The sequence below is a fragment of the Osmerus eperlanus genome, chromosome 28, assembly GCF_963692335.1.
Source record: "Osmerus eperlanus chromosome 28, fOsmEpe2.1, whole genome shotgun sequence".
Lineage (NCBI taxonomy): Eukaryota > Metazoa > Chordata > Actinopteri > Osmeriformes > Osmeridae > Osmerus > Osmerus eperlanus.
The window spans coordinates 2588814-2614552 of NC_085045.1; the positions used below are offsets into that span (position 1 = coordinate 2588814).

General features: G+C 49.7%; 1 protein-coding gene across 1 annotated transcript; it reads right to left on the reverse strand.

The window, feature by feature from the left end:
• Positions 1-938: 938 nt before the first annotated feature.
• On the reverse strand, positions 939-25649 carry acacb (acetyl-CoA carboxylase beta). The gene is given in 60 exon segments (XM_062454865.1): positions 939-1559; positions 1708-1844; positions 1990-2160; positions 2565-2719; positions 3169-3281; positions 3662-3839; positions 3991-4126; positions 4225-4315; positions 4519-4615; positions 4709-4829; positions 4952-5095; positions 5234-5271; positions 5274-5304; positions 5306-5344; positions 5488-5550; positions 5552-5609; positions 5734-5831; positions 5967-5999; positions 6001-6236; positions 6511-6616; positions 6618-6638; positions 7201-7356; positions 7448-7549; positions 7552-7642; positions 8164-8327; positions 8525-8740; positions 8820-8861; positions 8968-9024; positions 9165-9272; positions 9380-9479; positions 9592-9732; positions 10428-10451; positions 11311-11429; positions 11511-11600; positions 11694-11807; positions 12066-12179; positions 12268-12392; positions 12539-12627; positions 12723-12823; positions 13245-13433; positions 13957-14103; positions 14301-14435; positions 14538-14688; positions 14838-14983; positions 15089-15170; positions 15311-15414; positions 15534-15684; positions 15794-15957; positions 16050-16211; positions 16406-16576; positions 16729-16938; positions 17062-17172; positions 17287-17396; positions 17711-17809; positions 17944-18025; positions 18213-18322; positions 18496-18634; positions 18948-19080; positions 23564-24155; positions 25430-25649. Coding segments are annotated over 59 exon segments (7320 nt in total). The 5' UTR covers positions 24133-24155; positions 25430-25649; the 3' UTR covers positions 939-1423.
• Between the last annotated feature and the right edge of the window lie 90 nt (positions 25650-25739).

Genomic DNA, 25739 nt, shown 5'->3' on the forward strand with positions numbered 1-25739 from the left:
TTTATCCAAGCATTCGTTCAAAAAAATGCCAGTGTTCGCAAATATTTACTTCAGGATGTTGTCTGAGAGCTTTTGCTTACTATTTGACTCTGCATTCCATACATCTGATAATCTTTTTTTAATTCACTTTGATTAACATTTTCAGAATGTTGTACAGCATGATCGATACACCAACCACAATAAAAGAATGATACATGGGTACACAAGACTGACACTTCATTGAAATAGTTCTGTTACAGGCACCACTTTTTTGGAGCAACCTAAGATAGACATTTTTACATTGTCATAGCAACGAGTATGTGTTGATTGAAAGTAAGGCAACAGAAAGCCATCTGTCATTTAGCCTATAAAACCACTGGCTTCACTATTCCCCTGAGTTGAACAACAGCCATACATTATATTAACCATTACAAAAATAACACAAGGAACACATAGTATCAAGTCATACCTGCACCTGTCAATCTAACTTCTTTCATTGAATGTCATTGTTTGAAATAACCCCAAAATATATTTGGGAGGCATTGAGGATTAAGTCCAGATCTACAGCTCTGTGAAATGACTGGTAAAAAAAGTGAAATGTAATGAAATCATACTAGCTAACGAACTGTTTTGGGCGTAACAGGAATTTTTTCATCAGTACTAACAGACGACCATAAAAAAAAAATTGACGCCGGTTAGTACAAAGAAATCTTACTGGACTCTTCAGTTGCACTTCGTAATTTAAACACAATAATGATATACTGAACTGGCTTTAACTAGACAAATGGATCAAGAATTTTGTCACAAATATCATAGGTCACGTCACACAGGAGAGCACCTGGTCTTTGGTTGAAAGTAGGTCCTGTAAAAGGCATAAACCCACTTCACTCAGGCCCACTCCCCTCCATACCCCACCACCCCACCCCCCTCCATACCCCACCACCCCACCCCCCTCCATACCCCACCCCCTCAGAGAACCATAGGGTGAAGTCATTGTACTGGCACATATTGTGTCTCTCACCTTTTCAAAACACAAATACATCAAACTCAGGGCTCTTACTACAGAATTAAGAATCTGGATTCTATTCTCTCTGACACCAAAGCTCACAGTTTCAAATACAGTATGTATGCATTGGCAGTAAAAGGCAGAGGTTGAGCTGAAAGGCACATGGTCCAATTCACAAATGCATCCATGTGTTGGGAAAAAAAAAAAAAACATACGTATAGCTCTGTCTAAATATCAAAATCAAAGATGGCGGACGCCACAGCATGTAGAGTGAAGTGTCGGGGATGCGGCCTGTCGTAACCGAGCGGTCGAGAGGTAAACAAACGCTTCTCTTGGATTTGACTTTATTGTCCCACCTACTGTTGGTATAAAGAAGGCAGTGGCACGTGCACTGTGCGCTGGCCCCCTAGGGACCCAGGGGGAGCCTGGCTCCAGGGTCTAGCTGCTGCTGACGTTGCTGCTGGAGTCCATGGTGGCCAGCAGGTGGGAGATCTTGGCCCTCTGGGATGGAGTGATGCTCTGGCTCATGTGGATGATGCAGTCCATGGCTACCTCAGGGTTAGACTCCACCAGACTGGGACAGGTAAGAATGACCAACAGTGTTACTGGCTGTGTAACGAGTTTAACAGTTATACTAGAACTGTGTGCAAAATAAGGAGAGTGAGACTGACCGATTTGTACGCTGTGTGTGTGTGTGCGTGTGTGTGTGTGCGCGTCCACACCTGCGGATGTGTTTCAGGGCGTAGTCCCTCTTCAGGTACTTGATGTTTTCTCGGATGGCTGATCGCGTGCCGTCCTCGTTAGCTAGATGCTTCTCCAGCCACTCCACCACCACCTGGTTATTGTCCCACAGGTAGGCCTGGATACACACACACACACACACACACACACACACACAAACACTCGATCTCTTAAACGCTTCCCATCAAGACTAATTTGAGCAGAGAAGACACCATCCTAGCCCTCCTATTGGCTGGTCGTCGGGGGTAGTGCTGTCCGCCCACCTTGACGGCGCCCTCCGTCTCCACGAACCAGCGGCGCAGCATGGATTGGATGTGGCCGTTGCTCAGGTCACAGTTGGCCTGAAGGATCTCGCTCGTCACCACCTCCTCCAGCAGGAGGCGCCGCAGGCGCCAGTAGAAGAAGCTGCGCACGTTCTTCCACTCCAGGATGTCCTGCAGGAGGGAGAGAGAGAGAGAGAGAGAGAGAGAGAGAGAGAGAGAGAGAGAGAGAGAGAGAGAGAGAGAGAGGGGGGGGGGGGAGAGTGAGTGAGGGAAAGAGAGAGAGGGGGAGGGAGGGAGAGAGAGAGAGAGAGGGGGAGGGAGGGAGGGAGGGAAAGAGAGAGAAGGAGAGAGAGAGATGTAGGGAGGGAAAGGTAGAGAGGGAGGGAGAGGTAGAGAGGGAGAGAGAGAAGGAGGGAAAGAGAGACAGACCTCAGTTCCCCTCCTCCATTCCCTGTGACGTACCAAGAAAGCCACACCACTGTCAGCTCAGTCACTTGGACCCCCTGACTCGCTTCAAATATCAACGAGCCAGAAGCAAGAGCAGGAACCCAATCACGAGCCCCCGGAGGACTCACAGTGATGACCCCCTTCTCCTGCATCCTGCCGGGGGTGTCGTGAAGGTCCACGAACTGCACCGCCACCTGGTGGTAGATGGGCAGCAGGAAGTCCTCCCTGGCCCTCAGCTGGGCCTCCACATCCCTCCTCTGCTTCTCCGACAGCTCGGGGGTCCCTGCCGGCCCACCAGGAGGGGGAGGGGTCACTCGGTTATCTTACGGGGGGGGGGGGGGGGGTCATCAAGAGGGGTTACCATGCTAGCTGTGAAACTAGTGCTACTACTACACTGTGGTGATGACGACACTTTGGAAGCTGAACTATAAACTGTGATGATGATGATGATGAGGGATGATAGGGAGTCAGGTGGCTGAGCTGTTAGGGAATCGGGCTAATCAGAAGGTTGCCGGTTTGATTTTCGGCCGTGCCAAATGACGTTGTGTCCTTGGGCAAGGCACTTCACCCTACTTGCCTCGGGGGAATGTCCCTGTACTTACTATAAGTCGCTCTGGATAAGAGCGTCTGCTAAATGACTAAAATGTAAATGTAAAATGATGATAATGACTAGTTTGGTTTCCCCAGCAGAGACGGAGGATGACCGTGGAGGGCATCAGAGTAAACCCGTACCGAGCTGTTCGGCCAGGCTGCCGTAGACAGAGTCGATCCTGCGCATGGTCTTCAGCAGGTCCTTCCTCCTGAACTTGATCTCCACAGTCCCTTCCGGCTCCAGTACGCCGCCCCTGCACACAGACAGCCCGACAGGGGAGAGGAGCGCAGGTTCAAATCCACCCCCCTATACCGTACGTCGCTTTGGATGAAAGCGTCTGAGAGCTAAATGAACACAGTTCGTTCAAATCAAATCAAATTTATTTGTATAGCCCTTTTTACACGCAAGCATGTCACAGAGGGCTTCACATATGCCCATAGAACTGCCCCTCAACCAACCTAAACCCTCAAGGAAGACAAGGAAAAACTCCCCAAAAACTCTCAACAGGAGAAAAAAAAATGGAAGAAACCTTGGGAGGAGCAATTCAGAGAGGGATCCCCTCCTCCAGAGACGTTCATAGGTCTTGTCAGTGGACAGGATGTGGGATTCAGTGGACAGGAAGTGGGGTCTGACCTGCTCTCTCGGTCAGCATAGAGCTCCATGTAGAGGGGGTTGATGGTGGGGTCGATGACCACCCAGGAGCCGCCCCTCAGCTCGGCATAGGGAGGGATGTAGACCAGCACGGGCTGTCGGAACTCCCGCAGGCCGTCCACAATGTAGGCCCCAAACTTCAGCACCTGGTCGTACATGTCTGGGAGGCAAGGACCAGATAAAAAAAAAAATATGAAAATGACAATAATAACAAAACAAAAAGAACTAAAGAGATAATATCACCCTCAAACTAAGACAGCTTTATTATTTATTTAATTACATCATTTTATTTGTATTTCTTCTTCTCCTACCCTTCATGCCTCCAGAGAATCCCCTCCAGTTGGCAAATACCATCAGCGGGAGTCTCTCCCGGTTGAAGTCCCGGATGACCTGGGCTGTTTTGAAGGCCGAGTCAGGGAACCACACCTGGCCAGCCTGCTGGATGAGCTGGGGAGAGCGAGGTCGCCAGGAGAAGGGTTTACACCAGTACCACCGCCTCATTAAACCTTCCTTAGACATGAGGGCAGACGGGAGAGGACACTCACTTTTGCTTCAGAGTCCAAGTTGGCTGGATCTGCCGGGATGGCGACCTCGACGGTGCGCGTTTCCACGGCGATGACACCGAGGGGAATCCCCCTAACCTGTAGTTAGTCATACATGAGTTGCGGGCTCTAAGCTACAGGAACTATTCCAATAGTGATACTGAGGTTATATTAAGCTCCATCTAAACTGTCATTTCTACTTGGGGTACACCTGTGACAGCTTGAACAAACCGACATGTGATACTCTCTCTCTCTTTCTCTCTTCTCCAAGTTCTGAAGGAGACCAGTTGATCTCACCTGGCTCTGCCCACCACCACAGTCTGGGCCCAGGACCCCATGATCTCCATGAACGAGCCATGGTCAAAGAACCCGCTCTGCCAGGCCCCCTTCACCGCTAAACACACACAAACACACCGGTTCACACACACACTCGGGTCTATATAGAAGAAACAGCAAAGGTATCATCAACGCATGCAGGGTATCTCACTAGGATGTGCTCTCCCTGCCAGCATCCAGCGAGGGTCGTACGGAGCCTTGGTGGGGGTGAACTCGATCTCTCTCTCCACCGGGTCTTTAGGTGGCATCATCGGCACCGGAGAGCTATTGTTCTGTGGAGAAGACGAGCACAGCTGTCCTTCAGAGGCTTTCTCAGGGTTTAGTCTGAGACTTTTAGATACGTTAGCAGACAGGTAATCCGCTGCTTAGTTGTTGTTGTGTTGTTGTTGTTTACCTTCGGTAGGTAGGACAGCCACTGCAGGATGGTGAAAACGCCCTCAAAGTCGTCCGGCACAGTGGTGTGTGTGACGCCGTTGTTGTGCATGATCTGAACTCCACCCAGCTGGTTGTTAGAGGTGTACACCTCCCGACCCAGGACCTGCACAGACACACAGAGCAGCCCCGTCAACACACACATCCACCCCCCAGTCCTCCACCCCTCTCACGGCTGTGTCAGCAGAGCCGTGGAGACGGTTTGGGGCCGTTCCAGACAGCTTCAGATCGGAGGCCAGCAGACCTTGTTGAGGGCTCCAGCTCCGGTCAGGATGATGTGGAGTTCTCCACCTGGATGACCCTCTGGCCCAGCCGCAACCAGGTAGGCGCCGATACCGATGGCCCGGCAGGTCACCTAGGAGGACCAGGACGGATCAGAACAGGGCTTGGATAGAGGGGGTACAGGGCTAAGATCAGGGGGTACAGAAAGGGGTACAGGGTTGGGTAGGGCCCCTGTCCTCCAGGAATAGCGGGAGGTGCGTAGGCTCTCTGTTTCACCATGCTGATGGTGACGATCTCCTGGTAGGCCTGGGACGTCTCCCCGGCGATGGTGCCCGACCCCCCGTAGGTTCTCCACCCCCAGACCCTCGTCCTTCCCGATGATGTCGGTGATGATGTACCTGCAGCCCACACAAGAGGGTCGGACGAGACAGGACACCGAGGGTGAGTCTGGGTCACATGACCCAGTGTGTGTGGATGCTACTTCATCACGCAGGCCCCTAGGGGAGGCGGAGGGCGGGTTACCTGGACTCTCCTCCCTCCTCCACGTGGTGGCAGTGCACGGCGTTGGTGGAGCTGATGCGTGTGTAGTCCTGGGGCTTGAGGTAAAGGTACTTGAAGCCCTGAGGAGGGGGAAGCAGATTACACCATTTCAGGTTAACCCTCGTTAAACCCTCGTTAACCCTCGTTAAACCCTCGTTAACCCTCGTTAACCCCTCGTTACTGCTGCTCATGTGCCGCGATGCCGCCGAGCTGACCTTGTAGGGATCCTCCGGGTCGATCCAGGCCACCCTGGAACATGTGGCGGATCTCCTCGGCAAGGCCGATGCGAGCCCCGCTATTGGCCGAGATGTAGATGCGAGGTATGCCCTCGGCCCGCGCCAGCTCGGACGCCTTCAGGAACAGCTGGTCCTCCTCCGGCCCGAACGAGCCGATCATGTAGGTGATGTCGTTGCAGATGACGATGATGTCCCGGCTGTCTGGGTACTCTGGGGTCTTCATCCTCATCCTGAAGGCCACCATTCCACCTGAGGAAAAGGAGGACGCCAGGGGCTTAGGAACCGCATGGAGAACTACAGCTGGGGCCTTCAGTAACATAAGTGTGTACTAATGACTACTACTAATGAATTCAATCAAAAGATGGGGGATTTTAACCTGAGACCTCTTGATCTGCAGTCTAACACTCTACCCCAGAGCTGTACCCATCCCCTAGCTTCAGTCATTCCCTCTTGCTATACTAATCCCCCTGGTATCGCTGAGAAGGTTGTACTGTACTGACTGAGAGCGTGTACTGTACTGAACGGACCTCGTTATCTCCAGGCTGGCGGTTCATCTGCACCAGCTGGCCCTGGGGGTCCAGAACCAGCTCAGAACACATCAACACGTCCTTGGGACAGCTGTCGCCCTGGGCCCCACAGCTTGAACAGAGCCTGCAGCACACAGCACAGGTTAGGAACACAGCTGTCCTTAAACTAACACCAACACAGAGAGAGAGAGAGAGAGAGAGAGAGAGAGAGAGAGAGAGAGAGAGAGAGAGAGAGAGAGAGAGAGAGAGAGAGAGAGAGAGAGCGCGAGAGAGAGAGAGAGACAGAGAGAGAGAGAGAGAGAGACAGAGAGAGCGAGAGAGAGAGAGAGAGAGAGAGAGAGAGAGAGAGAGACAGATAGAGAGACAGAAAGAGCGAGAGATAGAGAGAGAGAGATAGAGAGAGAGAGATAGAGAGACAGAGAGAGAGAGACAGAGAGAGAGAGACAGAGAGAGAGAGAGACAGAAAGAGCGAGAGAGAGATAGAGAGAGAGAGATAGAGAGACAGAGACAGAAAGAGCGAGAGAGAGAGACAGAGAGAGAGAGACAGACAAAGAGAGAGAGAGAGAGAGACAGAGAGAGACAGAGAGAGAGAGATAGAGAGACAGAGAGAGCGAGAGAGAGAGAGACAGAGAGAGAGAGACAGAGAGAGAGAGATAGAGAGACAGAGAGAGCGAGAGAGAGGTCACCTGTTTAAACATCTCGGGGAAGTCGTAGATGTAGGTGGTGCCGAGGGTCTGGGCCTGGAAACGTTTGGACTGGAGGAGGTCCTTGGTCACATAGGGAGTGTTGATGAGCATGCCATGCAGAGGGCCCTGCTTGTCTCCATAGGAGTGGAACATGATCTAAACACAGAGGACACCGGCTCAGGTCAGGGTCATCCCATTCACTCCCCCTTTCCCCCCCTCACACCGTGGAAGGTTCCGGAGCCCTTACCTGCCCGGCGAGGTCGGTGACCTCGTTGTAGAGGCTGATGTCCAGGTAGTAGCCCGACTCGTTGGTGAGGAAGAGGCGGACGGGGATGGCGCTTGCCGGTGGGGCGTAAGACGGATGTTGATCTTCAGCTCAGCCTGGAGCACCCGCAGCTTCCACAGGCGGCTGCCGTAGCGCATCACCATGGAGCGCAACAGACTCCTCGATCTGAGAGAGAGAGAGAGAGAGAGAGAGAGAGAGAGAGAGAGAGAGACAGAGAGAGAGAGAGACAGAGAGACAGAGAGAGAGAGACAGAGAGAGAGAGGACAGAGAGAGAGAGAGACAGAGAGAGAGACAGAGAGAGAGAGAGAGAGTGAGAGAGAGAGAGAGAGAGAGACAGAGAGACAGAGAGAGAGAGAGACAGAGAGAGAGAGAGACAGAGAGAGAGAGAGACAGAGAGAGAGACAGAGAGAGAGACAGAGAGACAGAGAGAGAGAGAGAGACAGAGAGACAGAGAGAGAGAGAGACAGAGAGAGAGAGACAGAGAGAGAGACAGAGAGAGAGAGACAGAGAGAGAGACAGAGAGAGAGACAGAGAGATCAGCAGGGGGAACATGTTATTCCCATATCTCCATGACGATTCAGAGAGAGAGGAGGGCGTGAGGAGGCGGAGAGGAGTCACCGCCGCACATGCTTCCTCGTGCCCTTCCCTAACGGTTGCCGGGGGGTGAGGGGGGGCACGCTCTGACCTTGGAGGGGTCCATGATGACGGTGGGGACGAAGTTGAGGAAGATGTGGTTGCAGTCAGTGCGGGCGGTGGTGTTGCTGAAGGCCACCTCCAGCTCGTCCATGGCCTCCAACAGCAGACGCTCGCCCTCGTTCTGCAGGTACTCGAACGAGGCCTCCTGGAGGAGCGGGGAGACAACCAATCAGAGAGCTCGCCACTCCTATCCTGCTGTGATGTCACTGTCATCATGTCAAATGTATTTGAATTAACTTTATCGATCCAGGAGGGAACCACAATAGACGGACACAGACTGATTCTCTCTCCAGTGTCCCTCAACCTCCATAGCAACCTGCCTCCCCCCCCCCCCCCGGTTACCTTGGTGATGAGGTCTGAGTGACGGATGATGGCTCGGATGAAGAAGCGATAGTCGGTGACCTCGGCGCCGGCCTGGACGCGGGCGCCCCCCAGGTACAGGTGCATCTTGTGGTTGGAACAGGGCACGGCATGCAGGTGAAAGTTCCTCATGCGGTTCAGCTCCAGCTGGAAGGCCAGAGCCGGCTCCAGGTTCCGGTAGATGCGGTCCTCCTGGAACTGAGACACACCAAGAGGGACGATGGACTGCAGGTCGTTTTTAAACACAACGAGTCACAGAAACGGGTCATGTCCTTACCCCATCCCTGGCTCTGAACGTGAAATACTTGGGGAATTCCCTCTGACATAATTAGGGAAATTGTATCTGTTTATTAGTCAAACTGTAATTTTTTTTATTATTCTTATGTATAAATACTTTGAGCAAAAGGAAACTTTTCATGCCTCACCTTCTGTGCAATCAGAAACGTAATCCTTCTGATTCCATAATCAAAGAGTAAGGCTTTCTGAAATAAGAAACACGATCATATTCATTCCTGTGTACAGCAGGGTTTATGACATGGTATTACCTCGAATGACTAACACTGTTAAAAGAACCGACCAGAATATCGCCACAGAGCGCCAGAGAGCCAGGAGGGAGACTAACCTTCGACTGAGTGAAGTCAGCGAGGGCGGTGACCAAGGCATCATCATCCTCTGTGTCAGCAGACTTGATGGAGATGTTAATTATGTGGATGGGGTTTTCCCTCATGTTCTGCAGGGAACACAAGACTGGAAGTGTGACCCGTCTGTTGTGATGGAGCTCAGATGCACCACTGTTCACCTGACGATGATCTGTCCCCCCACCCCCCCCAGCCTCACCCTGCAGTTCTCCTCCTCGTAGAGGGTGGAGCACGCCTCGGAAAACATCGGGCTGTCCGTCAGCGGCTCAGCGAAGCTGGTGAGGACCTCGTCGAAGTTCCTGAGAAGTGACCAAGGACACAGACCTCAGAAGGCAGCTTCTCCTGGGTTAACCCTGAAGGTGGTGGCCTCCTGCTACAGCACGGATACCTAGCAGAGGCTGGGGAAGTCACCTTTGGAAGTCCTCGAAGCACTGGAAGGCCACCATGGCGCCCATGCGCTGGCAGGGAGGGGAGAGCGCCCCCTCCAGGAACAGCTCGCTGCCCTGACGCTTCATCTCAAACTGGTCGGCGCTGCTCAATGGCATCGCCACCCTGGGGGAGGGAACACATACACACATGCACACAGGTGACTCGTGGGGACAGGCGGGCCGGGGGGACAAGCAGTCAGCTAAGGGGACCGAGGGGGGGCTGTGGGTTTAACTTTAGGTGAACAGCCATCAAACAATGTGGGAGTCAGACAGAGATAGACTACACCGTGGTGATGACCATACTGGTCCAGGTCGGCTCACAAAGCTCACCGCACAGACATTATTACCGTGGTTACGAATCTATATCCACTTTTCCTCCCGTTACAGGAAGTGACCTCACTACTGTTGCTGTGTCTTGATTGAAAGACACTGGGCAGATCATATCTATAGAGCCGGCCTCTGAGGACAGGAAGCAGATTCTATGGAATCATCTTTAGCAAACATCTACACACAAAACAATGCTTATAAAGACGTACCCAGGGTGTGGTTTTAAGAGGCACCTGCCCCTCAAAAGCAAACATACACAAAAGTTGAGAAAGGCACCAAAAACAAAGAAATATAAATTACTATAATTATAAATAATAATAAAAATGGCAGGAATTAAGACCAGGACTGGTAAGAGTCCTTCAGAGGAGATGTATGGTTGGGTATAAACACAGGAGGAAAAGCAGCACGGTGCATTCAAGCATGCATTGCTACAGTTTGCGACAGACACGCACGGAGCCAGGCCGCTGGGTCGGCGGAGGAGCTTTACTCTACCTGTTCAGAGTAGGGCTGCTCCCTCTGAAATCACATGATTGACAGAGGGTGAGTGTTAGCATTAGGATTAACAACCTCAACCTTGCATCACTATTAGGCTGAAGCTCTGTGTGAGTGTGAAGTGCTTTAGTTTGGCACACTCGCGTCGGGGGGATCAACGGTCAAATCATTCGGAGGTAGACGTTAGCCCAGCGCAACTCTGGCCGTTATTGGGGTCGGCTGTGACACGACATCAACTGTGTGATTCACTGTGATCCATTGTGTAATGTATGTTTACTACAGTATAAAAACGTGAGTTATCTCTAAAAGATGTACTCATTAATTTCTAAGCTACCTTTGTATCTGTTGTTGGTTAATTAGCCCTGTCCCTGTTGTCCTCTAAAGGTTCGTAGGGCTCTGAAATGTAAACATTGGCCTTTCCTTGTCTGTAGAAACTGAGCTTTGCCATTTGAAGAGGAACTGGATCCGGACTAGCGATGACCTGTGTTAAATGGTGCTGAAAACAACAGCAATGGAGGTTGGGGTTAGGGGGGTCACGGCAGGGACAGGAGGAAGCCCACTGCACCGTAACCAGGGTTACAGTCCTTATTAGTGATCTCCATGAACAACAGTCAAATCTCCTCAGAGAGGAATGCAGTGTTTTACGTGTGTTTTTTGGTGGAAGGTGTCACTCTGGTGATTTGGCCACTTGTGGTTGGAAAACATGGGGGGGGGGGACAGGAGCAAGTCAATTAGATTGGACAGACTAACCGTATGGGCAGAATCTGATACACAGTCACATATCGATTTATATGTCATGGTTGAGGAGCGTGATGAAAGCGTCTAACGTGTGGTTGGACAGCGTACAAGGTGAGTGTGTGTGGATGTACGTGCGGCCGCCTACCTGTTAGGATGCGACGAGGGCAGCATGAACTGGAAGTCCACAGCACACGTGCCGTCGTGCAGCTGGTGGTGCTGGAGGCTGTTGAGCTCGTACGCGATGTAACCCCTCCGCACGTAGACCTGGAGGGGAGAGAGAGGCGGCGGGTTAGCAGAGGGGAGAGACCTGGAGCTGGGCAAGCTGGGGTCGATCACTGGGCTCACCTCCAGGGCGGCCATGCACACCACTCGATTGGAGTGGTAGAAGAAGTTGGGCAACACGTCGAAGATGGAGGTCTCGGACAGGATGAGTTTCTGGAGATTCAAAGAAGTTTTAACCATCGGTTTTCCAGACAGTGGAAAGGTGATTTTGTCCCATATATCCAAGCCTGTATCAAGAAGTGTCACCTTGAGGTTTTCAGGGCAGAACTGGTGTCCATACATGTCGATGGCCGACAGGAAGATGGACTCCACCTGGTTGTGCCTCAGCTCATAGGATGGTAGGTGGGAGGCGATCAGGACCTGGAAAATCAATCGATATACGTTTACAATAATGTCTCGTCACTGGCTGAACATGTTAGACTAAACTACGAGGAAGGGAACTCTCGTGCTAGCTAGGGGAACTCTGCTTTTGCTAGGTTCAACTGTTTGTGTCTCAGGTCTCACCTGTCTCAGGTGATCTCACCTGTCGCTCCGTCTCAGCTCTCACCTGTCTCTCTGTCTCCTGTGATCTCACCTGTCTCTCTGTCTCAGGTGTTCTAACCTGTCTCTCTGTCTCACCTGTCTAGCACGCAGCGCCACCTTGGAGTTCTCCATCCTGCTGAGCTGAGTCAGCTCGTTCAAGATGACCATCAGCTCGTCTGCCAGGGTGGGGTCTCTTCCACACAGCTGGTCCTGCACACACACACACACACACAGCATGGTGAGACACTGGTCCGCTCTGTGTGTGTGTCTGTGTGTGTGTGTCTCCCTGGAGCCTTACGATGAGCATGGTGACCAGGATGTTCTTCTTGGCAACCTGAGCGTGGGAGAAGATGAACTCCAGCACGGGTGTCATGTCGGGCTTGTACTGTTCCCTCAGGTTGATCACACACTTGTCATAGTGAGCTGTCCAGAGATGAGAGAACGCGAGGCAGGGTCACAAACTACATCATATATATTTACATTTGACAATTTAACCATTTGGCCAAACTCCCACTACCATTAGTCTAGTAGTACTGTTGACCGTCATTCAAACGTCACACAAAAATCACCTTGCTGGAACTGCATCTCCACCTGCAGGTACCTCTTCAGCAGGTCCAGAACCACAGACTTCATGTATCCCCGGATTCCACTGCGGTACCTGTGGAAACAAGCCAACCAGTGAGCCTTCACCCTGGACCAATGAGCAGGCTGGCAGGGCGGGACTTAGACCAGGCTCCTGTGCAGTGCTCGGACCTCTGCACCAGCTGGACGATGCTCTGGGTGTTCATGAAGAACACCTCCCGGTCGGCTTTCCTCTGGAGCGTGGCCGCGTGGCTGTCCAGAACGTTAGCGATCTGAAGCACACAGAGAGAGAGAGACAGAGAGAGAGACAGAGAGAGAGACAGAGACAGAGAGAGAGACAGAGAGAGAGACAGAGAGAGAGACAGAGAGAGAGACAGAGAGACAGAGAGAGAGAGACAGAGAGACAGAGAGAGAGAGAGACAGAGAGAGAGAGACAGAGAGAGAGACAGAGAGAGAGAGACAGAGAGAGAGACAGAGAGACAGAGAGAGAGAGAGAGAGAGACAGAGAGAGAGAGAGACAGAGAGAGAGAGACAGAGAGAGAGACAGAGAGAGAGACAGAGAGAGAGACAGAGAGAGAGACAGAGAGATTCAGCAGGGGGAACATGTTATTCCCATATCTCCATGACGATTCAGAAGTGCCCCTCTAACCCACGGCAGCGCGGCGAGGCTCGCGGTGCGGCCCAGGGACTCACCCTCTGGCTGGGGAACTGGCAGAGCACGGAGGTGATGTTGCTGGCGTACTGGGCCATGACCTTGCGGATGGCCTTCTCCACGGCGGGGGGGAGCCGTCCGGCCACGCTGGTCATGATCTCCTGCAGCTCCAGCAGGGGCAGGGAGGGGTCCCGCAGGGTCCTCATCAGCGTCCACACCCATGTCTTCACCTGCACACGGGACAGCTCAGTTCAATGGGCTTTGTTGGCATGAAAGAATACATATTGCCAAAGTAACGGTGGAATTACAGAAATATTCATCAATATAAATCACAGCCTTATATAGTATATATATATACTTAAATTTCATACACTCACATACAGAGAAACACACACGGTAGTTAAACTTATACATACGTGTAACTACACCACACAGATGTACACATTTGTATTTATATTATTATTATTCAGTCGGTATATCATTAATGACACCATTAATGACCAACAGCACAGACACGCCCCAGCCTGCCCTGAAAAGAGTCTTGCGGAGGATTTGATCAAAACCGATGAACGGGGGGGATTTAAACCTGGGACCTCCAGGACACTTTCTGTTAATCCTATGTTGTGGTCACCATATTGAGTGTTGTTTTGAAGGTCAGGGCCTTCACTCTGTACTGTAATGTGTTCACTTATCAGACACATTCTTCCTAAGCGACGGGGGGGGGGGGGAATTTGAACCTGATCCATTCCCCACCTTGTTGCTGAAGTAGGGCTCCATGAGACAGTATCCGTCCATGACCTTGACCAGGTTCTCCAGGATGCTGTGGAACACCTGGTGGAGCTTCTCCCCCACGATGGGCAGAGGCTGCTGGGCCGGCAGGGAGTCTACGTTCAGCTTCACCTGCACCAGGACACCACCACAGAGAGACAGAAAGAGAGAGAGAGACATAGAGACAGAGACATAGAGAGAGAGACATATAGAGAGATAGACAGAGACATAGAGAGAGAAAGAGAGACAGACAGAGAGTCAGACCTGATGTTATAGGGATCTACAAGCTGTTAGACACCAGTAGGTAGTGTGTGAGTGGGAGGGCTTGCCGGATGGATGCTGCTGGGGTCGTCCAGCTCCATCCTGGCCACCACACAGCCTGGGTCCAGCACCGCCCCGGGTCTCTTGATGCAGTGAATGCAACCGGACTGCTCCACGGTCAGGGTCATGACCATCTTCATCACCTGCCGTGAGAGCACAGCGAGAATTAGAAGAGCTGCCACTCGCCCCGCTAAAAACGACGTCCTGGTTGAGAGACGGGGACGACAGCAGGCCAGGTGACTAACCTCGATCTCTGCGTAGGGGTGTCCAGCGCAGATATGGCCTCCGTCCTCCACGATGTACTGCAGAAGCTTTCCGGCAGAGGGCGATTTCAGCACGGTGGGGTCCTTCTCCTTCTCAAACATGCACGTCTTGTTGCCGACCGTGACGCGGTAGCTATGGCGACCGGGGGAAAAAAAAGGCAGACAAGGGCACAATCCGGTGACCTCGCGGGCCCAGAACATCTCACTCGGCCTGTCTAAAAAAAACAACATCTGGAATGTTCCATTCCAGGGGGGGGGAGGGGGGGGGGCGGAACCTCTCACCTGTCCACCTCCTCCTTCATGTAGGTGGTGTAGCTGCTGCCGTTGTAGGAGAGCAGGAGGCCTCCGTCGCTCAGACGGTGGACGTCGATCTCGATGTCCGAGTTGTTCATCAGGACGACGTATGTGGTCGGGGACTGGCGGGCGACCTGGGGGATCGACAGTCATGAGGCCGAAGGTCCGATGGGTAAACAAGAGCTTAGGACAACGGGGACAGAGAACGGAGGAGGCGGAGAGGTCAAAGGTCACCGTACCTTCAGGGAGTATTTGACTCCCTCGTTTATGAGGTCCAAGTCGACGGTGTTGAGCAGGCTGGCGGCAGGAAGCACCTGGCCCCTGCAGGTGAACACATCACACAGCGCGTTCACAAACGACTAGAAAACCAAACCAGTAAAAGTGGATGATGACGACGTAGGCCAGAGGTCAGGTCGTGTCCTGAGGTCAGGTGGTGTCCTGAGGTCAGGTAGTGTCCTGACCTTTCAAGAGAGTGCAGGAAGTCCGACATGCTCTTCCTGAAGCTGGAGTCGGCCACGTGTAGAGAGCCACACACGATGCCCAACATGGTGTCCGGCCTCTCAGCCTTCACAGAGAACACAAGATGAAACCACGGGCCAAAACACAATGCTCTGTCTCCCGATACAGCTATCAGCGTAAAGACTTTCTGAAATATCTCCCCTTTAAAAGGGTAGCCTACAGTACCTGCACTTTGTCAGCTATGAGGTGATCTAGCCAGCCGGTGTCAATGTCGTTGTTCCTGAAGCTCTCTGTTTCCAGCAGCTTGATGAGGTACTCCACAGTGGTCCTGAAGTCTCCTCTGATAGACAGCTCCTTCATGGCCACCACCATGTTCCTACGCACACAGACACACACACACACACGGAAATATACCAACATATAACCCCATAGCTGACTCAGATAAAACAGTATGTGTCCGTGTGTGAGGACCAGAGAGATCTTACGAGATGGCCTCCTCTCTGTTCTCCCCCCAGGAGAAGCAGTGTCCGAACTGGGAGTCGGCAAACTCGTGCAGCCCTCCTGTGGCGCCCACGCTGAAGTAGCCCCACACGTTCTTGCTGCTGCGGAAGTTCAGCTCCTGCACCGTCCCTGAACTGGGTTTGAAGCCCTGGGGGGAGAGACACGGGCTCGGAGGTCAGAGGTCGGAACCCGCAAAGTGGAGGATTTCCCATGAATGTCTGGGTTAGGGTTCCAGCCCACCTCGTCTGGGTTCTCGCTGGTTATACGGGCTGCGATGACGTGGCCCCGGGGGCTCGGAGGGAACTCAGGGGCCTCGAAGTTGATGGTGGTGTCCCCCCAGGGGGCCTCTCCATACAGCAAGCGGATGTCCTTGATCCTGTGGAGGGGGATGCCCATAGCAATCTACCAGGGATGAAACACAGTCAGTGGAAGAAGACGTGGAGCCATCTCACGTCTTAAAGAGTTGAACCTTCCAGAGCATCCCATCTCAACCCTGGCCCTAGGCCCTGGTCCAAACAAAGGGATTCGGGATTTGAACCCTTCAGTGTGAATCCTACTCGAGCCTGGTGGTGGGCGTGGCTGTGGGCGTGGCCTACCTGGAGCTGGGCGGCGGGCAGGTTGACGTCTCCGATCATCTCGGTGCATGGGTGTTCCACCTGCAGTCGGGGGTTGAGCTCCAGAAAGTTGAAGCTGCCGTCGTCAGAGAAGAGATACTCAACTGTGCCCGCGCTCACGTAGCCCACCATCTTGGCCATCCGCACCGCGTGCTAGCACAGAGAGGACGGACATGGTTACTCACCACAACCCTGGGAAACCCAGGACAAATACAAGCCCTTCTCAGGGTGAGTCAGGTTTAATATCAGCAGGCAGCGATCCCAGTAAACCTGCATGACTAGAACCTCCCTCCTCCTTCCTTTACCCGCTCCATCTGTTCGAAGGTGGCAGAGGAAGCTATGGTGGCCGGAGCTTCCTCAATGATCTTCTGGTGCCTCCTCTGGATGGAGCAGTCGCGGCCGAACATGGAGATGGCGTTGCCGTACTGGTCGGCCAGGATCTGGACCTCCAGGTGGCGGGCGTGCTGCGCCAGCTGCATGATGAAGATGGGCGAGCCGGGCATCTCTGCCTGGACCTGGGGAGGAGAGAGGGGCGGTCAGGGTGAGGCCTGCGTCTCCTGGGGCCCCTGGGTCTCCTGGGGCCCCTGGGTCTCCTGGTGAGGTCCACCTTGTGAGTCCACCTTGTGAGGTGGACTCACCTGTCTGAAGAAGCTGGCAAAGTTGTCGGCACAGTCCACTTTGCGAATGCCCTTTCCACCTCCCCCTTCTGAGGCTTTTATTACCACAGGGTAGCCAATTTTCTCTGCCCCCTACGACAAAAAGAACACAATTAGTATGAGTTACAGGACAGACCAGTATTTTTATGAAACTGGGGGAAAAAAGAGGGGAAAAAATAGGGATGGTGACGTTGTTGAAATGCCTACCTCCAGCCCTTCATCAACGTCACGCACGCAACCGTGCACGTAGACCTCTGGCGGCACGCTGATGACATGACCGAAACTCTGGTCCTCCTCGCACCAGTCCACCTTCAGACCTGCAGCCAGACACACACACCCAGATCAGAGAACAGCCAGGGCACCAGCACTGACACCAAGACAACCAAGACAATGATACACACGTGAATCGGTTCATACTTTTCAAATTGGTAAAATATATATATTTTTCACTTTTTTTACTTGCTTTCTTTTCAAGAACACTGATAAACTAAATCTGCATGTATATGTAACACGCACCTTTTCGAATTCTAACACAACAAGAATCACCTAGGTAACGCCCGACACACAAAGACACAGTCTATGATTTGTCCCTGTGTTTCCAGGGGGGGGGGGGGGGGGGGGGGGGGGTCACCTGAGCCAGTCCAGGGGAGAGTTGGGATGTCCGCAGTCTGGGCCACTATGGAGGACGCCACCTTGTCTCCCAGAGCCCACATGGCCTTACTGGACGGCCCTGGAACACACAGAGCAGTGAGGCCCGTGCACGTCAGAGAGGTCCGTGCACGTCAGAGGCAGGGCAACACACACACGCAACTCCCAATGTAGAACAAGCAGGTACAAGCAGTCTGGAAGAGGATGAGGTCATACCTAGAAATGATATTCCTGACTTGTTCAAAAGTTCAGGAAGTTTGGGATTCTCAGAGGCGTGTCCCCAGCCGGCCCAGACAGCCTAGAAAATATACGTATATATACGTATATATACATATACGTAAAAAAAATATATATATATATACACATGTGTATATATATATATATAAATAGGTTTAAAGGATGATTTCACAAGGTCAAGCACAACCAACTGCAGTCAGATGGTACACAGTCTTGTCTTGTCGTGTTGCTGGGAGTGACTGAACCACCTGTACTGGGATCCTCTTAGCGATGTCCACGATCAGCTCCACGTTAGCATAGTTGTTGTTATTGGCTCCGCCAGGTACAGGTACGTAGTGGTCCGCCATTTTGATGTATTCTACAACAACAAAAACGTCAGGTATTATTAAGGTCGGTTCAGTGGAAGTGATCTGTACATATTAAACAGGCTTTTAAAGATTACCCAGCTGACTTATTCAGCGTTTAAAGTGTTTCCTTATTGTCGTGGTTCTAGCTTATCAGTGCAATGAGGAAAAAGGGAAGAGTGTTGACCTGCATTAGCTTTCAAGTCTTCTGGTGTAACCATGACAACAAAACGGATGGTCCTCTCATTCCGGAACATTTCGTAGGCCCAACGGCGAATAGAACGCATGCATTTGACCGCAGCTATGCCATTATTAGCTATCAGCACCTAGATAAGAAGAAAATTATCAAAGTAAAAACAGTCAGTTAAAATCACAGTAAAAAAAAAACTGATGTCCAAAATAGCTTTTCTGTGTCATTTTTATCAGCCTAATCAGTAGTAATTTGATCAGTTAGGTCCATCATCTAACAGTCCATTTGGGCAGTGGAATAACACATGTTATAATTGGGCCTATGTTCGAAAACATTGTCAGGAAATTCCTGAAAATGTGCATCCCTGAAATCCACCCTGTCTCTCTCAACCAGAGAGACAGGGTGGACACGCCAAAAATGGCTCTTGCAGACAGAAAGGGACGTCTTACCTTATCTATGACTCGGTTTCCACCAAAACGGGTGACAAACTCGGCTGGCGAGGCCACCGTGAAGTCTCTGTGCACGTCCATTTTCCTGTGTTCACGTCCTTTCTTCACCAAGTGAGGGCCAGACATACTCGGCCTGCAGAGGGGAAAACTGTTATTATCAAGCTGTACCTCAGCGACAGTCTTATCAAATGTTAGGTTTTATTTAGTCTATGTCTGCCTCATCTTCAAACTGCCATGTATCTGAGCTGTTTTGGAGAAAAGAGCAAGCCTATGTAACCTAGAAGGGGATTCCCCCACACCAGAAGGCAGATAACTAATCCAAAAGTCACTAACCTTCACTGATTTCCAGTGCTGCTGTTTCCTCTTTTAATGAACCTAAACTGCAGCCAAAGTACAGGCTCCATAGATGTTAAAGCTTCGATCCAGTTGTTCACCCCCCAAATAAAACTTTACAACACTCATCTTCGACATAAGTCAGACAAATTCAACCCCTCTCTCGTGTGAGAAAAACCAAACTAAAGTAAACGGTGACGGCTCTTTATAGAGGTGTTGACGTTATCTATGACTCGTAATGTACTCTGTATAAATGTTCAGCAGACCACAGCCAATCAAAGGTTAATTTGTTATCAGGGGAAATAAACATTCATGCAGGCCGTTAACCCATTCAAGGGCAGACAATGTGCTACAAGTTTAATTACATCAAACTAAGAAACACCCAACTCATGGAAAGAACTAGTGCTATTACTAACAAACGGTCCTGTGCTGAAGTCATTTCATAACTAATAGTCTAGCCCTATTTAAGCCTATTTGTAGCCCTATTTGCTGCAGTATCGATATATATGCATATATATACAGTTAGGTCCATAAATATTTGGACATTGACACAATTGTCATCATCTCTGTATCGGCTCTGTATACCACCACAATGGATTTGAAATGAAACAATCAAGATGTGCTTTAAGTGCAGACTTTCAGCTTTAATTTCAGGGTATTTACATCCAAATCAGGTGAACGGTGTAGGAATTACAACACATTTGAAATGTGGCCCCCCCCTTTTTAAGGGACCAAAAGTAATTGGACAATTGGCTGCTCAGCTGTTCTATGGCCAGGTGTATGTTATTCCCTCATGGGAGTTCGTTATTTCATTGACAAGGAGCAGATAAAAGGTCTAGAGTTCATTTCAAGTATGGTATTTGTGTTTGGAATCTGTTGCTGTCAACTCTCAATATGAAGTCCAAAGAGCTGTCACCATCAGTGAAGCAAGCCATCGTTAGGCTGAAAAATCAAAACAAACCTATCAGAGAGATAGCAAAAACATTAGGTGTGGCCAAATCAACTGTTTGGTACATTCTTAAAAAGAAAGAACGATGGTGTGCTCAGCAACACCAAAAGACCCGGAAGACCACGGAAAACAACTGTGGTGGATGACAGAAGAATTCTTTCCCTGGTGAAGAAAAACCCCTTCACAACAGTTGGCCAGATCAAGAACACTCTCCAGGAGGTAGGCGTATCTGTGTCAAAGTCAAAAATTAAGAGAAGACTTCACCAGAGTAAATACAGAGGGTTCACCACAAGATGTAAACCATTGGTGAGTCTCAAAAACAGGAAGACCAGATTAGAGTTTGCCAAAAAACATCTAAAAGAGCCTGTACAGTTCTGGAACAACATCCTATGGACAGATGAGACCAAGATCAACTTGTACCAGAATGATGGGAAGAGAAGAGTATGGAGAAGGGAAGGAACTGCTCATGATCCAAAGCATACCACCTCATCAGTGAAGCATGGTGGAGGTAGTGTTATGGCGTGGGCATGTATGGCTGCCAATGGAACTGGTTCCCTTGTATTTATCGATGATGTGACTGCTGACAAAAGCAGTAGGATGAATTCTGAAGTGTTTCGGGCAATATTATCTGCTCAGATTCAGCCAAATGCTTCAGAACTTATAGGACGGCGCTTCACAGTGCAGATGGACAATGACCCGAAGCATACTGCGAAAGCAACCAAAGAGTTTTTTAAGGCAAAGAAGTGGAATGTTCTGCAATGGCCAAGTCAATCACCTGACCTAAATCCAATTGAGCATGCATTTCACTTGCTAAAGACAAAACTGAAGGGAAAATGCCCCAAGAACAAGCAGGAACTGAAGACAGTTGCAGTAGAGGCCTGGCAGAGCATCACCAGGGACGAAACCCAGCGTCTGGTTATGTCTATGGGTTCCAGACTTCAGGCTGTCATTGACTGCAAAGGATTTGCAACCAAGTATTAAAAGTGACAATTAGATTTATGATTATGTTAGTTTGTCCAATTATTTTTGGTCCCTTAAAAAGGGGGGGGGGGCACATATAAAATGTGTTGTAATTCCTACACCGTTCACCTGATTTGGATGTAAATACCCTGAAATTAAAGCTGAAAGTCTGCACTTAAAGCACATCTTGATTGTTTCATTTCAAATCCATTGTGGTGGTATACAGAGCCAAAATGATGAAAATTGTGTCAATGTCCAAATATTTATGGACCTAACTGTATATATATAGACCTACATTTGTCTATTCCATGGTGAAATTCATGAAGTTGGGTCTGTTTCCTAATCCTGTATATGTTACAGACAACAGTGAATAGATAACTTAAATGTAAGTGATAACAGAACAGTCAGACCGGGATAGGATTTCAAGGAAACATGTCACTTCCATGTTAAAAAGGCTTGCATGAGCATTTCCTCATTACAGTGCGTGCTTGCAGATAACAGATCCAATATTCCACCACCCTTTTTCAGTCAAGAGGAGCGAGTCATTCCGACTAGCCTAACTGATGCACCCCTGAGCAAAACAAAGAGGTGCTCTTGAAGTGAAGGGAAATTAAAATCTTCCGATGTCAAATAAAGTTAGGATATCAGCTTGGAAACTGTAGTTTTGGAGGAGGAGGAGTTGCTAGTGTAGGAAAAAAAACACTTGGCTCTCTGGTTAGAGAAAGAATGAGGATATGGGAAGTTATTTGACTGGCTTCCCCAAACATGCACATGTGCCCAGCCTCTGTACAGAAACAGTTACATAACAACAACCTTGTTCCTAGTCCTCCCCTCACAATGTGTTGGCAATCTTAACACATCAACCGAAAATAACTTTCCAATATAAACATGCTAACCACCAGTCTGCTTCCATATCCGTTAAAAACACACACAAAAAACAAGAAGACTGCTGTGTCTTAAACATTCTAGTAACAAATACAGAAGGAGAGGGTGTCTATTGATTGGTGTCAACGGTCTTATCAGGGACTAACCTTTTCAGACACTGAAACCAGTTCAGGCTTTGCTTGGCCTCTCCCTCCATAGCAGATAATGAGACAAATTTGAGATGTGTGGGATCGCTCTGTTGAAACTCAAGACCAAAACAATGCGACCTCCGCCAGTCCCTTTCTCTGAGAAGCCCCTCCCCTCCACCCGCCCACTCACACACCAAAACATCTCTCCCAGACCCATATGAAGGCCAGGGCAGTACAGGCTGTAATATGACTCCTTGATAAACTTCGGTTTAACAAGAAAACAAACTGTGATAGTGTTTTTTTTATTTATTTTTTTAAGCTACATGGAAGATTTCAAAGACTCGTCGCAATCTATGCAACAAGAAAATCTAAACAAAACTAACAAATCCTCAGTAATCCTCAGCATTGAATTAAATCTGTGCCTTTTCCTTGCAGAAAGCAGTCTGCACGCATGCTGGGCATAGCCTGCAGGCCACTCTGCCAGTACTGCCTGCGACAGCTGTCTACTTCACAAGGTTAGAGACGCACAACAACAACAGCTAGGAGTCAGAGTTCTCTTACCTCTCTCCCTCACAAACGCTTCCTCCGAGGCCATTCCTACAAGTTGAACAGACAAGCTAATGCTCAGCTGAGGGATCCTTCATCCATCCCCACCAATGAACACCGGCCCGATTAAATCAAACAATTTGGGTGACCTGATCAGCTGACCAGCTGCCTGAGCTATCCTTAGTGCTACGAATCAATACTGAGCTAGACAGACCAGAGGGGCAAGCTTCAATCCCTCTTTGCCTGCGAGCCGCAACTGTACTCTAAACTGTCAGGAGCAGGTTACAGGGGGAGGTTGTCTGTTCACATGTACGATATATTGTGGCACCCTGGCCTCGGTCCACTGTTTTCAAAGTCAAACTCCTAGAGACACTTGTTCCAATTATAGTGCAGACACGAGTGGCATGCGACCAATAACGCAGGTCAGCACGCACTGGTCAGGTGATCACACGCAGGTTGTGGAGAGAGAGCACGTGGAAGCAGGAAGATAATATTGAGTCGGGCCTATGCCCTGATTGTTGAGCAACAGCACTTTCTACTGACAGAGTAATGTCACCCCACCCTCACTCGTCAATTATATATTTTGTTTGAACAGTGATTAGCTCAGATTTGGAGCGGTGTAATGTTCTAATGACGAGATCTGAGGTTGCTATGAAGTTCAGAGCAGATTTCACAAAATACTCATAATACAAAAAAGTATTATGAGTATGAGTATATTAAAAGTAAAATCATAATACATACTCATGTCTTGGATATGCTTTATGATCTTGATTATTATGCTCAAAAGCACACAAAACAACAGGGCCTGTACTCACCTCATGCCAGGGGAGGGTGTGGCTGATGGAGTTTTCTGTGGGGGGACAAACTGTGGGGGGGGCATCGGGTCAGAAAGGCCAGTGGGAGGTTTCGGCCTAACGACTGGAGACTCATCATCTGAAGAATTGTCCTCCGAAGCTCCGAGGATGAACTTGAGGCGAGCTCTACCTGCGGCGTCTGAGCTGAACTTGGGCCTGCTCGCTCTGCTGCCAGCCTGGGTCTTGGCTGACGTCAGCGGCTGAGACGTGTGCTTCTGATCGGGCTGCATTTTGGACGAGGTGGCTCCAGGCTGGGGCGCCGCTTGTGTAGACGTGGAGCCTGCCGTGGCACTGTGGGTCAGGACAGCTTTCTCCTCACCGTCGGTTGAGGAAGCTGCCGGAACCGTGGCCGTGGAATGTTCTGCGTCAGCAGGTGAGCGTGTGGCATCACTCTGCATGTCCTGTTCTGCAGGGGCTCTACAGCCAGGATGAGACTCCTCCTCCTTCAGTGGCATCAGCTTGGCGTTAGCAACCCGCCACAGCAACCATGGAATCAGAAGGCTTAATATCGCAAAGAGAAATTGCAGCATTCAACGACATCCTCTTGTGTCAGCTGTCCCAAATCAACGGAGAGAAAAAAATGCTTTAAGTGGATTAAAATCGAAATACTGTAAACCTATTATTTAGCTTAACATAGCAAAGAAAGTATACCCTGTGAGAAATGTGAGCATTTCTGTGAAAAACAACAACTGAACTCTGATTAGAAGACTGTAGACTAGGTAGGGTTCCTCTGACCTTTCAAAGTTGAGAAATCTTGTCCCTCTAGATAAGGTCAAGGCTTAAGGTAATTAGATCTAGGATCTATGGTAACTGTCACAAACAGTCATCAGCAGCCAAGACTATTTAATAGTCCTAATAACTCTTAGCATTTCCATGATTAGTCTAGCCCAGATACTGTCATGTGGCAAGCAGTGCCAATAATATTACAAATAAGGTAAAGCAGGTTAGAATTCCTTCACTACAGACCAGTAAACAGTCTGTCTGGCAGCTGACGAGAGAGACAAGTGTGCTTCTAAGGAGCCCAGCTGTTTTTGTCCCATATAGAGTAAAGGTCAGCAGTATCGGCACCAAGAGGGGAGGGGGAGAGGACAAGCAACACAGGAAAACAAACAACATATCTGTTAGGATGAAACAAACTGTGCGGAAAACACCATATATTATTTGTTAAAAACAAGATAACCTTCCATATTGGTATGCGTCTAATTCGTATACGGTCAAACGGAGCTAGTCCGGTGACCTTCTTGAGAGTGAATAAACTCGAGACGTGTATATTTTCTAACACGTCTGATGCTCATGCCAATATGGTAGCATTGTCTAAAACTATAGTCTTCGTTATTGCAGTTCTTATCAATATACAGTACAAGTATACACGATACAAAATACAGTATTGCATATAAACCAACATACATTCGCGGCAGATTGAATTTGTAAGAACCGACCTAGCTTCTCCAAATGGTTGGAAGTCCACTAACAAATGTTTCCTTTAGACGCCTACCGTAGATTTAGTGTCATGTTTATTCATTCATGATTACAAACAATAAACAAATTGGTTCTCTAGAAATTCGAGTGTGGGGCAATGTTAGTCGTTCAGCTAGTTTTCAAGCGTGACCTGCGGGATAACAACAGCCTTGCAAACTTTGCATACTGAAAGCAACATGTTAGCTAGCTGGTGGCATAGGGTGGCTACCAATATTTTCAAGGTTCAAAAATTGTTGTTTAACATCATGCATGTCTAGTCTCGCTTTCGTGCACAAGCCAGCTTGTACTAAAAGTAAGTGTTTATTTGCGAATTACAGCAGCTACTAGTAGTAGATAGCTCAAGCAAACCTTAGCAGTCTTTGGCATTGGTCTCCTTCCAGTAAGTAACAGTGCAGTACCTCGACTAGTAGATCTGAGAGCAGCCCGCAGTGGAGTCAGGGTAAGGCACATGTGTAAGTCGCAACAGACGCAACCAACTTGAGCTAGTTCCTAAATTGCTTAGCAAACAAAGATTTCATAGATAATTCTGAAGTTGCGAGATGTACACATCACAAGAAAGTGAAGGTTATGTGATTTCCGGTTTCGCCTTAGTTGCCATAGTTATGATTCTGAATCATTCAGAACTACCCCAAACAATAATTCGACTCCTTTATTTGGC